Source organism: Gracilinanus agilis, chromosome 5 (genome assembly GCF_016433145.1).
Source record: "Gracilinanus agilis isolate LMUSP501 chromosome 5, AgileGrace, whole genome shotgun sequence".
Lineage (NCBI taxonomy): Eukaryota > Metazoa > Chordata > Mammalia > Didelphimorphia > Didelphidae > Gracilinanus > Gracilinanus agilis.
In genome coordinates, this window is record NC_058134.1 from 149,319,734 (window position 1) to 149,333,419 (window position 13,686).

At 35.1% G+C, this 13,686-nt stretch overlaps 1 protein-coding gene across 10 annotated transcripts in view; it reads left to right on the forward strand.

Moving 5' to 3' along the window:
* The first annotated feature begins 1,099 nt into the window (after window positions 1–1,099).
* NRCAM (neuronal cell adhesion molecule) overlaps window positions 1,100–13,686 on the forward strand; it is an 86,557-nt gene continuing 73,970 nt past the window's right edge. For 8 of the 10 annotated variants that reach the window (XM_044678568.1, XM_044678569.1, XM_044678571.1 and 5 more), the window contains exons 1-6: window positions 1,100–1,205; window positions 5,682–5,787; window positions 8,682–8,878; window positions 9,725–9,847; window positions 12,293–12,463; window positions 12,986–13,042. In XM_044678568.1, coding sequence (XP_044534503.1) covers window positions 1,100–1,205; window positions 5,682–5,787; window positions 8,682–8,878; window positions 9,725–9,847; window positions 12,293–12,463; window positions 12,986–13,042 — 760 coding nt within the window. The remainder of the gene's footprint in view (window positions 1,206–5,681; window positions 5,788–8,681; window positions 8,879–9,724; window positions 9,848–12,292; window positions 12,464–12,985; window positions 13,043–13,686) is intronic. The other 2 variants (XM_044678574.1, XM_044678575.1) reach the window with 2 other exon arrangements.

Here is a 13,686-nt window from a genome sequence, read left to right on the forward strand (position 1 = left end):
GAGAGAGAGAGAAGTAAGCAGTCAGATCATGAAAGGGGAATTCTTGAATTCTAGTCTAAGCATTTCCTAATTTATTTCTACTTAAGGTTTTTGAGCAAGGAAATGGGAAAGTATCTAGTCTGGGACATTAGAGGGATGCAATAATTTTATATGATACTACATTGATATGCATTCAGAGCAGAAACAGATCTGCTGCAGTGGCTCAGGCAAGAGGTATTAAGGACCTAAACTAGGATGGTAAATGAGTGTTTTGTAGGCTGAATCAAAGGTTTATATTTTGGTGGAATCTTTAGAGTATTCAGTTAGTCAATAAGCATTTATTAAGCTCCTCGCTTGTGTCAAACACTAGAGCTACAAAGAAAGACAAAAAATAATCATCCCTGCTTTCAAGGCTCTCTTATCTAATGGAGGAGACAACATGAAAACAACTGTACAGACAAGCTATATGCAGAATAAATTGGAAATAATCAATAGAGCAAAAGCACCAGCAATAAGAGTTCAGGAAAGGGTTTTTGTAGCCGGTGGGAGCTTCAGCTGGGTCTCAAATAAAGCTAGGAAAGGAAGGAGATATAAAGGAGGAAAAAGAGTAAGCCAGGCATGGCAAACAGCCAGGGAGTGTGCCTGGAGTCTGGAGACAGTCTTGTTCTCTCTCCCCTCTATATTTCGTAAGCTCCGTTCTTTGCTCTTCTCAAGACCTAGGGCTTTAGAAACCAAATAGAAACCACACAGTAACATCCTAAGGCTCTTGCAACACAAGCACTTTAAATGAAATAATCATGATGATAAAGATTAGAGATTTTGTGTTGCACAGGCAGATACAATAATTTACAGGAACTCAGATGATTGTTTGAAAGGACTTTCATTTAAGGCTAAATACACAAAAGTTGACTGCTCAGACTTCATGTATACTTTAAGAATGTTATTCTAAGCTTTGAAATTCCACTGTTGATTTCCATCACTTTTAATAGATTATTACCATTAGTCTTTTATCCTTTTCTTCCAGTCCCCTGCATGACATTCATTTAAATATTGTCCACGGATCCATTGTGGCCACAAGGAAAGGAAATTCAGTTTGCCCATCTCAGCAGGAATTAAGCTAATGCCGTTTAAAATCATGCCCCAAAAGAAGAGCTTATCTGTACTCCGAACTCCTTTGATTCTCTTCCTGTGCCAGGTGATGAGTGCCCTGGAAGTCCCTCTTGATCGTAAGTATTCATGTTTTAAAGCTTTTAGGCCACGCAATCAGAAGATCCCCAGCATTAGCCATTCCTCCGAATTGTCGGGTGTGAAGATCTGTGTTGCATAGAAAAGCAAAAGCAAAAGGAATGTTGTTGTTACCTTAAATACATGGCATTTATTAACATTAGAATGACAGGGCTCATCAATGGATGAAAAAAAATTATAATTTCAAAAAATAAATTTTCATCCAACCATCCTTATTTTCTTTGCTTTCTGGATTTAAAAAAATGTCCTGAGCCAATTAACATTACTTGGTCCAAGGCATTCTTAAGTTTCTGATTCTTTCATTAAGGGAAGCACATTGTAGAAATGGGCCACTTAAGTCTCCAACCTATAGTTGTGCATGACTTTCTTATGGAAGAGGAGTATCAAGAAAAGGTGTCCCTTGCCTAGGAAGAGTGAGTGGCTTTGCTCCATCATTTCTCCCACTTCTAGCTCTTTGGTGGATGACTAGGATTCCATCAACTCCTCCTGCCCCTTATCTCTTCTTGAGCTGGCAGTGCCATGGAAAGGGGATAATGTGGTCTTTGGCCAGCTCGTTTCTCCTCTGTGTCTAAAAAGAGGGTGAATTCTTAGGAATCTGAAAATTCTAAAAAAAATCTGAAAAAATTCTGAAAAACAACAGTTTTAGCATGATTTTGCAACTAGGAAATGCATTATTTATCTAGTTTCATGAATTAGTCATCCTTGATGAAGAATTTAATTAAAGAGAAAGTTGGAAATTGAAAATCAGATAAGTAATTTGTGAGGTTCCTGAAAAGGAAGAATGATGGTAGTGACTACATTATATCTGCTCTCTCTCAAATGGGGAATTATAGGCTATATATCCAGGTCCTGATTAGTGCGAATAATGAATCCTGTGAAGTGGTCCAATAATTTGAATTTTCATTGCATATTTCTACTGGGCTGGAACCAATTGCCTTACATATAATTATATTTTGAATAGTGCAATCACTTCATAGGATTTGTTATTCCCACTAATGCTAATCTGGACCTAGGTGCATTTTCTCTGGCTTGTGTGTCACCTCTATAAAAGATTCTAGGTTGTAATTGGGTCCCTTTCTTAAAATGAAAAACTAACTGTTCAGAAGCTGGACAATTATAACCCCAATTTATTGATTTATGCCTTATCCTTAATCTGCATGACCTTCTTAAATCTATTAACTTTTTGAATGGAACATCTGTTTGACAGTGTTTTCAAGGTGAGGGAAAGATAACGTTTTCCTGAGGCTTTTCAATTGTTATAATCACTTTCTGCCACAGAGGCTGCTACCACCAGTAAGAATACCAATGGGTGGGCTTCTAGGAGGCAGCTTGGTTTGTACCTCATTCCCTTTTCTCTGGCACTAGCATCCAAATCAAAATCCAAGCCCACTATTTTCCTCCTTATTTTCAGTTTTCCCATTAGTCTAGCGAGCTTAATTTCAATTTTAAAAAAAATGACCTATGGCTGAAAATCTATGGGTTGGCAAAATGTGGCTCCTCGTTGAACAGATGCTGAAACATGGAGAGGAGAGAGATAGCCTTGAAAAAATGCTTTTGTTCTTTCTAGTGCTAACGTCTTCCTCTTAATCTAACTGCTCACAATTTGAGGGAGATAGTCACCTGCAGCTAACCCAATTATCTCTGCTAATAGAGAAGTATAATTGCTATGAAAGAAATCCACAGATAAACCCAAGGCTTCTGACCAACCATCACAAGTGCTACTAACAGACAGCAATGGAGACCCACTAGAATTTTGTATTGGTACAATTCCTTCCCAGCCTGGTAGTCTTTTATCCATTTTCCACCAATTCCTGGTCTATTCTATAAAGTAATCACTGGTGAAGGGAGAAATAGTCAAACAGGAAGTAAGAGTAGGGGGACAGAAAGGAAGTGAGAGTAAAAATCTGCCCCTGAATAATTGAGGATCAAACCCTTTCTTCCTCCCTGAGTTTAAACCTTTGGCCAATATTTTACTTTAGAGCAGAGCTTACCATTTTCTTATGTTCTGGAAAGACAATAACATGAACATGATTATAGAGATTTTGTAGAGATTATAGAGAGAAAAATCCTTAAAATGCATTGCTGGTTCTTGCCTGTTTGATCTAGTACTAGATTGTAGCCAAAGGGATGCTCAGTGGTATTTGTCACATTGTTTGGTGTTAGCACTGATGATGACACCATGTGCAGAGTGGTGTCTGTGATAATAGGATCAGAGACAGACAGCACAGTGTGTGACAATTCAGATTAATTGTAGTTTTCAGCTCTTTTTCAAATTGAAAGTAATTACTTGTCCAGTGCAACATGTATAGAATGGAATTAGCTTCTTGAGTCTCCAGAAGAGTCAGTCTTGCCTCAAGCATTTCTTTTGTTCTTTCACGTGGTTATAAGGATAGCTACAGCAGTAGTAAAATGCATTCAATTAATTCAAGTTCCTTCCACTTGGAATAGCACTGGATCACCCTCTGGTCCATGGTTTGGGGAACAAACTTACGACTGGAGTTTGCGCCTTTCATCTCCAAGATTCTAACTTTTCTTTTTACTAACAACTGATTTTCTTTAATCCTTTTTTGCCCACTCACCTGCTGATACTGATGGGGGAAAAAGAACTTGAAAATTGTAAGTTTCTTTTTTTTTCTGATGGACAGTGTGAAAGTAGAATCAATAACTTTGTATTGCTGAAGTTACGAGTTATAAAATCCAAATTTCATAACTGGTTATTTGTGGAGCATGTGTGTTTGCTGTGGCTAACTACTGCATTCATAGAATACAAAGAAGCTTTAGCATCCTGTACATTTTACTAGGAAAAATGCCGGATACTTATTTTTTCTTTTACTAAAGTGATGCTGTTTACTCATGTGGATTTTATTTACATCTGATGCAACTTCATGAGAAAATTCCCAGGCATTAGGGGGAAAAGAGAGAATCTAACCCAAATCTTCTAAATGGAATTTGCTACTCACTGCCTATTGCAGTAAAGACTCCTCTTTTAATATGGAGATATAAAAATGCTTTCTGAAGATGTATATGTATAGTTTCCATTAACCAAAGTCCGTAATTCATACTGCAGATACATTCCATTTTCTACACTATTTGCTTTTCATTATAGTAGAAACAAATTCATGTCACTAATTCTGAGACTAGGAAAAATGGGAAATTCCAGAAACTTTGGTGTCATGGATGCCATTCTTTTAAGAAGATTGAAGAGACCAACAGAGTTAAATATGTCAGAAGTATAAATCAAGATAAGAATTGGGAAAATATTATATTTTGAGGGTGAATCAGCTAGTAAAGGAGTAGGTCAGTGATGCCATAGAATACTATGTTTAGATTCAGAAAGATCTGAGCTCAAATCTGGCTTTAGATATTTACTAACTACATGATCTGGTCAAGACCCTCATGCCCTATTTGCCTTACTTCCTCATCTGTAAAATGGGGAAACACTGGAGAAGGAAATGGCAAGCCACTCCAGCAACTTTGCCAGGAAAATTCCATGGATTCACATAGAACTGGCCATGAATGAATGACTGAACAACGATAGGAAAGAGGAGATGTGGGTGCAAGGTTGATTAAGTCATTTAGCATCTCTGAGCCTTAGATTCATCATCTATAAGAATGGCTTCAACTAAATAAGCTTTATGTTTCTTCCTGCCTCTAAAATGCTATAGTTTCTCCAAAATAGAAGTCATTTGTTATCTTAGAATGAAGTTTTAGGAGAATGATGGATATAGAAACAAAGTTTTTCATACCATACTATCATGTATGAAGAACAGTTTTTTCCTGTCAGCCCTACAGAGAAAAAAAAAGCTCACAATGTTAAATAGTTGTTATCTCACTTAGAATGTTGTAATGGAAATATTGAAGAGTAAAATTAAGAACATCCCTAATGTCATTCCTTTTATCCTGAACTTGATCGTCCTTATCTTTATTCATTATTTATCTACCTCCTACCTCTACCACAAAAATCATTACACAAATTCCATGCACATATTTCTATTTCAGTTTTTTTAAATACATTTTCCTTCATTTGTTAAATGATGGTAACTCATTAGTAAATTTATCTTTTCTATAAATAAGATATAGTGAAAGCTTATCTCGGCTTGACTTAAGCTGAAACATTTTTACCCTAAGTCAGAGGAAATTTTCATTGTTGCATCAGAAAATAAACATTTTGTTTTGTGGCTGACAGAATTTTTGCTAATCAATATTTTCCTCAGCATCTTGCATAGAAATTAACATGTGCATGTCAAGAATCTGACAGTGAGTTATGTATTAACTTCATCATTCCAGGTAACTTTGATTTAGTGTCTACTGAGATCTTTGTTGTCTTCACAAGAAATACCAAGAATATTTAAATAAATTTTGTGAAATTTAGTGATTTTGCTAGAGAACATGACTGATTCAAATATTGAAACAATTTTTTGTTTCTCTACATTTGTTTATTCTATTAAACAATAAAGTGGTACAACCTCCAACCATCACTCGCCAGTCTCCAAAAGACTACATTATTGACCCCCGAGAGAATATCGAAATCCAATGTGAGGCAAAAGGGAAGCCACCTCCCAGGTTGGTATGCTTTAAAAATGTTTTGTAAGATGTAAGGGAAAACATGGGCAATTCTAATCATAAGAACAAATATTGAAAATATACTTAGTTTAAAGCAAATCAAGAATTAGCTTTTTCATACATGGATATTCCTATATCTTACTGCCCAGGTTCTCTTTGGTCAAGATTACATTAGTCTGGCTGGCTTATTCAGCCTTTCAAAAGTAGTACACTAACATTTTCAAATCCTGCAACTCTCTCTAGGTTCATTGTTTCTTCTGTTGTTTATCTTCTTTCAAAATGAATAACACTAGAATTTTTTTCAAATTGTCCTAAATACTTCTCTGAACTCATGTTTAAGTTTCTATCTATAGAACATAATACAGGCATTACTTAAAATATTTTAATTGATAAAGAGAAACATGAAAGACATAATTTATATATACTTGACTTTATCAACCTTCTCTAGGGTGGATGGGAAGAGGAGAGAAGAAGGGAGGTACCTGGGAATTTTAATGTAACCAGCAAACAAATTAATTTTTAAAAATTTTAAAAGGTATTTTGAATAAGAATGTTAGATTATGGCTTAAAACAATCCATAAGAAAAGAAAAAAATTGCAACAATTCGAGCTGCCCCAAATCAAGTTAGCTCCTTCCAGAGTTAATAGACTTCCCATTATTTAAGGTCTTTATGTGGTGGCTTGATTGAGAATATTTGAATATCATGGAAGGGAGCCCTATTCAGTTTTGAATAAATAATCTCTTAGACCTAATGATGAGATTCTGTAAATCTATACATAAATTTTAAGTGAGAAGTAAATAATACTCCAAATAATTAATGTCTATACTTTGTCATGCAAACCTCATCTCCATCACGATAGACTAGCTACTGAAAATCATTCAGTTTATCAGATATTTATTTAGCAGAGTCTGCATTCTTAGTACTGTTCTAAGTGCTGGAGGAAAGTAATACATGATCTCTGCACTCATGGAATAATCTAGTAGAAGGAACAACAAAAGTCTATAATTTCAATAATGTAGGATATCGAAATCCATCATGAGGCAAAAGGAAAACCTCCTCTCTACCGATGCAGAGCTCCTTTCCCTTTCCCTTAGTAGATGGTCTTTAAGACTTTCTCTGACCAAAAAAGTCCATCACCCTGTAACCAACCTGGTGAGGAATCTCTCTTATTTACAGAGGGCCACAGGTAAAAGACTCGCATTCCATCACTAGGCCATTCCAAAATGGTGAGACTTGTCAGAGTCTGTGTTCCACTTGCATGGCCTTTATCTATCCGGTGCCACCTCTACATTGGGTAAATCAATCAACAGGCATTGGTGCAGGACATATTACTCCTACATGTTAGGGATGCAGACTATGGCCAGACAGAAGAGTTTCTATTCTAAAGACAGACTTGTGCCTTTATAGAAATATTCAGAACATCTCCAAAACCAACACAAGGTGACCAAGAGTGAAACCTTGAGGGCGGTAGCAGCCGGAGAGAACAGGAAGGGAGCTGGGGCTGAATCTTGAAGGAAACAAGAGATTCCAAGAGCTAGAGATGAGATGGAAATCTATTCCAGGGGCAGCTTAGGTAGCTGCCTGAATGACTGACCAGCAAACCCATATTTGGACTTAGTTAATGGCTTCCTTTATGTAGCATTTTCTACTTTTCTAAACACTTACCATGAACTCTGTTATATATTGTTTTGCATGGAATCACACCATCTGCAAATCCTACTGTACCTGCCTAGAATAGATTCCCTTCTTTATCTTTTTTTTTTCTTTTCTTTTCTTTTTAAACTTTCTGTCTTAATTTCATTTCTAAGAAAGAAGAGATGCAAAGGTAAAGCAATCAGAGTGAAGTCACTTGCCCAAGGTAGTACACAGCTAGGAAGTATCTGAGACCAGATCCAAACTTAGGACTTCCTGATTCCAGGCCTGGTGCTCTATCCATTGCGCAACCTAGCCCTACCTAGTTACTTTTATTTTTAACACCATCTGTATTAAAGAGGGGAAAATGCTAAGTTTTAAAAAATTGTACAACTTGGAAAACATACTCTTGTGTCAGCCAAGCCATTGTCTATGCTGAAAAGATGTGTCTAAATAAGGTCTTGAATTACATGAGAGCTATGTAATGAATTTGGTAATGAAATAAATCACTGTATGTACACATCGTCAGAATCTCGTTAGATTTTTTGGATAGCTCCCTGTAGAATTGACTAAATTAGCCAGAAACCAGTATCTCAGAGCATATATTTGAAGAATCACAGCTCTCACTTGCAAGAAATGAAATATTAGTCAACCCCTTTGTAAGAGATTTGCTGCATTTCCATAACTTAAAGCTGCCCTCACCAATTAAAAGATATAGTTCCAGCTGACGCTTTCAATGTCACATTTCAGCCCAGAGCAAATTTCTACAGACAGGTTACCAACCCTCTGAACAATGGCATCTATAATAAAAATGCTAATGAAGCTCTAGGAGTAGTAAGACTGACAGACCAGCTTCCCATGTTTTCTTTTGAAAAATGACAGGCAATTTTCGTGCTTGATTTCTCTGCTGAGTTCTATTGGTGGTTAGTTATAAAAAACACATGGACCTGAAAATGGATAACCAATACTTTATTTCTAGGTCATCATTCAGAAATCAAGCACTTCATGCATGAACATTTTCCTCAGTTTGTAGTCTTTCATATGATATAATTTGTCCTCAATTAGTATGCTTTCAAATTATTCCCCCAAATGCAATTGCTATGATTACATGTACTTGCAAAATACGTGTCTAAATATTCCACTAAGGTATGTGTAGGCACACATATGTCATAAATACATACATAAAACATGTATTTTAAAAAATGATACGACTTCTAACTCTTCAGCACATGCCAACCTCTTGTCTTTTATCTGATGGTAGCTTCTCCTGGACACGCAATGGAACTCATTTTGACATAGACAAAGATCCTTTAGTAAAAATGCTGCCCAATTCAGGAACCCTTGTCATCAGCATTATAATTGAAGGGAAGGCAGAGACATATGAAGGTGTCTATCAGTGTACTGCAAGAAATGAACGTGGAGCAGCTATTTCTAATAATATTGTAATTCGTCCATCTAGTAAGTGAAGTTTTATTCATTAAACATGATATGTCTGGATTTTGGTGGGCTCCCTTTTGTTGGTCTCTACTTTTGTGAAACTTCGGAGTTTTTAATCATCAATACAATCTCCAAAAATAAAGACATTTAAATATTATTCTTCTTAGTTTCTGTCTTTGAATTGCAAGAAAATCTCTCTTTTCCAGTTTTCTGTAATGCGGTCATTATCAAAACCTTTTGCTGACATGCAGTGTTTTGTCACTTAAATTCAATTCATGAACAAGTTAAGATATCACTCTGTATATTGTTGGTCCTTTTTGAAAACAAGGGACAAACGATAATTTTTCTAATGGTAGTAAATGGATTTAAGGTGGTAGGAAAAAACATTTATTTATTTTACAACTAATTGATTTCTCTGTTCCTAAGCAATTATCTGTACATGCAAGTTTCTTGAAGTCATGAGAAATGTTATCCAACATATGAGGCATTTGGAAATATGTAAATCAAATCTATATGCATAATTTAAAAATATTGGGGCTTTCTCATTCTTTACCTTATGTAAAATAGCATTTGGCATAAGTTTTGATGTTTTGTGTGGTTTTCTGTTAGTGTCAAATCTTTCCCAAGATTTTCTGATATAGTTCTTAACAAGTACTATTTGCATTTTTAATAAATTTCTTAAAAGTAAATTCAAATAAAATATTTTCTTTAAAATTCAGCCCATCTTCTTTCCATAAAGAAAATGGAAATTTCCATAAAGAAAATTATTTGGTTGAGATGAATGGGGAAGACTAGGAAACATTTTCCTTTTACTTAAAAGATTTGCTATTGAAGAGTTAACATAGGAATTGATTTTTTTTTAAATAGGATCTCCTTTGTGGACCAAAGAAAAACTGGAACAAATCACAATTCTGAAAGGGCAGTCTCTTGTACTTCCTTGCAGACCTCCACTTGGATTACCACCACCTATTATATTTTGGATGGACAATTGTAAGTTGTAAAAAGACTTAAAGTGTGTAATTTTGTTGTTTTAATGTGAAGCATTACTTATTGTGGCTTTTTAAAAATTTTAGTAAGTTCCTGGAGAAAAACTGATGCTTATAAAGTTACTCTTAAGTTTCATTTTATTTCAGATTAATTAAAAAGAAAACTCACAAGGTCATATATGCTGAATGCTGAAAGACAAAATTTCTTCAGATATCAGTCAGAAAACATTAAATATACTCTTTGAAGGTGGGGAGGCTCCAAAATTTTAATTTCCAGTGTTGGAATTTCATCATATGGGAAAACATATTGAGAAGTCACCTTGAAATAAAAAATAAAAAGCAAAAAAAAGCATTTTCCTATTTTTTACATGCCACGAAAGAATCTGCCTTTATGCCCTAGTTAATTGCACTTTACAAAATAGTAAAATATCAACTCTTGCTTACATTGATATATGATAAGATTTACAAAAATAGTTCTACTATGAACAAGGAGAGCATTATACACAGTAACTGAAACATTGTTGAACAATCAAATGTTGTTGACTTTGCTACTAAAGGCAATCCAATGATCCAGGACAATTCCAAGGGACTTGCGAGAAGGAATGCTTTCCATGTCCAGAAGAAATGTGGGAATAGAAATTCAGAGGAAAGCATATGATTTATCACTAGTTTATATGGGTGTATGATTTGGTGTTTTCATTTTAAAAGATTACTCTCTTCTTAGCTTCCCTCTTTCCTTCTTCCCCCTCTGTCTCTGTTTCTCTATTTCTGTCCTTCTGCCTCTTACAATCTCTCTTTCTCTCAATCTCTCTCTGACTCTCTCTCTCTCTCTGTGTCTTCTTTATATTGGTCTTTGTCTCTTTGTGTGTCTCTGTCTCTGCCCCCCTCTCTTTCTGTCTCAAAGAAGGAATGAATAAAGAATAGCATCCTCAAGTACAGGGGCTGTATTGGGGGGTTTCCTTATATTCTGAGTGCTTATGTCATGGTGCCTTGCACCTAGTAGGGGCATAATGAATACAACTTGAATTGTATTTGAATGAACTAAAGTTCAGAGAAGTATGAGAACTTTCCTTTAATCAAGCAGCCAATAAGAGTCAAAGCTAGGGGACACTGTGCCCCTGGGTAACCGAAGTGCCTTATGTTAAAATGTACTTATAAATTTATACAAATTTTCTAGACAAAATTTGCTGTGAAATAATTTTTCGAGGGGGTTCCACACTGAATTGAAACATTGGTTTCATGGTTGATTTGGGTATTCATTTACAACAAACTGATTTACTGATTCATTCATGAGTGTTTTAGTCATTTCCTTCTAGGCTCTTGTATTAGTATTTTTAAATATGTTCAGTGGCACAGTGGATTAGAATGCAGTTTCTGGAGTCAGGAAAACCCAATTTCAAATCAAACCTCAGATGCTTATTAAGCTATATGACTCTGAATAAACATTTAACCACTGTCTGCCTCAGTTTCTTCATCTATAAAATGGCACCTTCTTTCCCAGGGCTGTTGTGAAGATCCAATGAGATATTTTTATAAAGCAATTAACACAGTTCTTGTCACATAATAGATGCTTATCTAATGCTTCTTTCCTTTCTCTACACTCCTGATCATACCCTGACACCCCTATTTAGACCCAATAAATAAAATAAGTGACAACCCCTGAAACAGGACCAGAATTTCTACCATTCTTATTTAAGTAGTTGTAACACATTTGGGAATATGGGGATATTCTTAAGCCATCCAACCAACCCTTGTTGGTCTACTTTTCACCTGGTGTTTGGCTCAAATGTGAATGCCATTTAAGCATGTCACACTTAGAAATCTCATCAATGTGCCTTCCACAAAGAGTGACCATATAATTGTGAGTAACAAACCTTCAGAGAATCTGCATCAAATTGTATCAAGGCAGTGTAACACAGAGAAAAGCAGCCTGCCCTTGCAGAGGGCAACTCTTTATTCAAATCCTATGGTTCTTATTAGCTATGTGAAGGTGGCCTCATCACTTAACCTCCGAGCCTCAGTTTCCTTATCTGTAAAATAAGGAGAAGAATACTTGCACTGTCCAACTTCACAAAATTGTAAGATGTTTATTAAATTGTGAATGGGAATTATTAAAGACACTGATAATAAAAACCTTTAGGACGACCTATGTACTGACCACATTTTCTTCACTCTCCTTTGTTTTTTCTTCCTCAATAAATTATTAGCATCTTGGTATTACTGACTTTTCCATATTTACATTTTGATAGCCATTCCTCTCTAGTTAAGTAGTCTTACAGGAACACATAAAAGGTTTTTAGGAAGTTTTCAAGCGGAAGAGAAAGAAGGGAAAAATCAATAATGGTGATGTAATTTGGGAAGGACCTCAAAAGTTATCCTGCTAATGTTGAAAGTGGCACTTTTCAAATGGTATGGCTCTATATTGAGATTCTTTCCTTTCTTTCCCCAGCTTTTCAGCGCCTTCCACAGAGTGAAAGGGTCTCCCAAGGTCTAAATGGAGACCTTTATTTTTCAAATGTGCTACCAGAAGACACTCGTGAAGATTATATTTGTTATGCAAGATTTAATCATACTCAGACCATCCAACAGAAACAGCCCATTTCTGTGAAAGTACATTCAAGTATGTACTCAATTTCCTGAATTTATGTTTTGGTCAGATTTACTAATATAGGATATAAATGCCTATGTCTTTATGGCATACCACTCATATTGAATTAGATAGGTTTCTTTAATAAGAAATTATCTATCCCAATAAAGTGTTGTAATATGTATTATTAACGTCAATAGCTGCCTTGGATACTTTCTGTATTTTTAAAATTTGTGCTATGCATAATGATTTTTCTTTGTTATTGCTCTACCAAGGAACATGCTATATAATGGTTATTTGGGGTGTTATTCTTATGTATGCAGTATGACTTATTGCATCCTGAATTCTAATTGCCACTCTTCGGGTATGAATTCAAAGTTCCTAATTTTATTGGTTGGAAATGAGCACATGAGAGTGGTTACCATCTACAGTCAATTTTTACTTGCTAGAACTGACAGTCTGCATAGACATTATCAGTTTGCTTTTGTTGCCCAATATTTTTAATCCTTCCCCCATATTTTCAGTGCTTTTTTCATAATATTCTGTTTATTTCAGTGGATGAATTGAATGACACTATAACTGCTAATTTGAGTGACTCTGAGTTTTACGGTGGTAAGTTATGGTGATCATAACTGCTCTTATCTCCATTGTAGAACTTAGTAAACTAACTCCACCTCCATAGCTACTTAACCATGATTGCTTTTTGAAATTGTATGTAGTGCTGTGGATAGAAACCTTTAAAATGGTGTTATTAAAATTTGTTTAATGTTATTTATATTTTTCACATTGTGAAAACTCTTCCATTCTAGCTGTGTAAATTTGCCTGGAGAATCATTTCACATGATCTAGAAATCATTTTTAAACGTAACTTCTCTATTCTATTTTTTTTCTTTTCACATTTTACTATTCATTCAGCAAAATGTTGAAGGGCATTTTAACTTTTTACTCAGACTAAATACTTGTTTAATGTAATATCTTGTGGCATTATTAATAAATAATGGCAGTAACTAATAACTTGGTAGATGCTTTAAAGATGATTGCATTTCCCACATGTTATCTATTTTTATTTCATTTAAATGGCAATAGCATTTTTCTTTTAAGTCACTTATGGATCTTTTAAATTAAACCATTTCCCTTGACATGTACATGGTTGAGTTATTATAATCATTCCCTTTTGTTCACAAAACCCTATAGCAATGCATAAAAAGATTTATATGAAGTTTTCTGAGATAAATATTTATTAAATAAATTTTAAA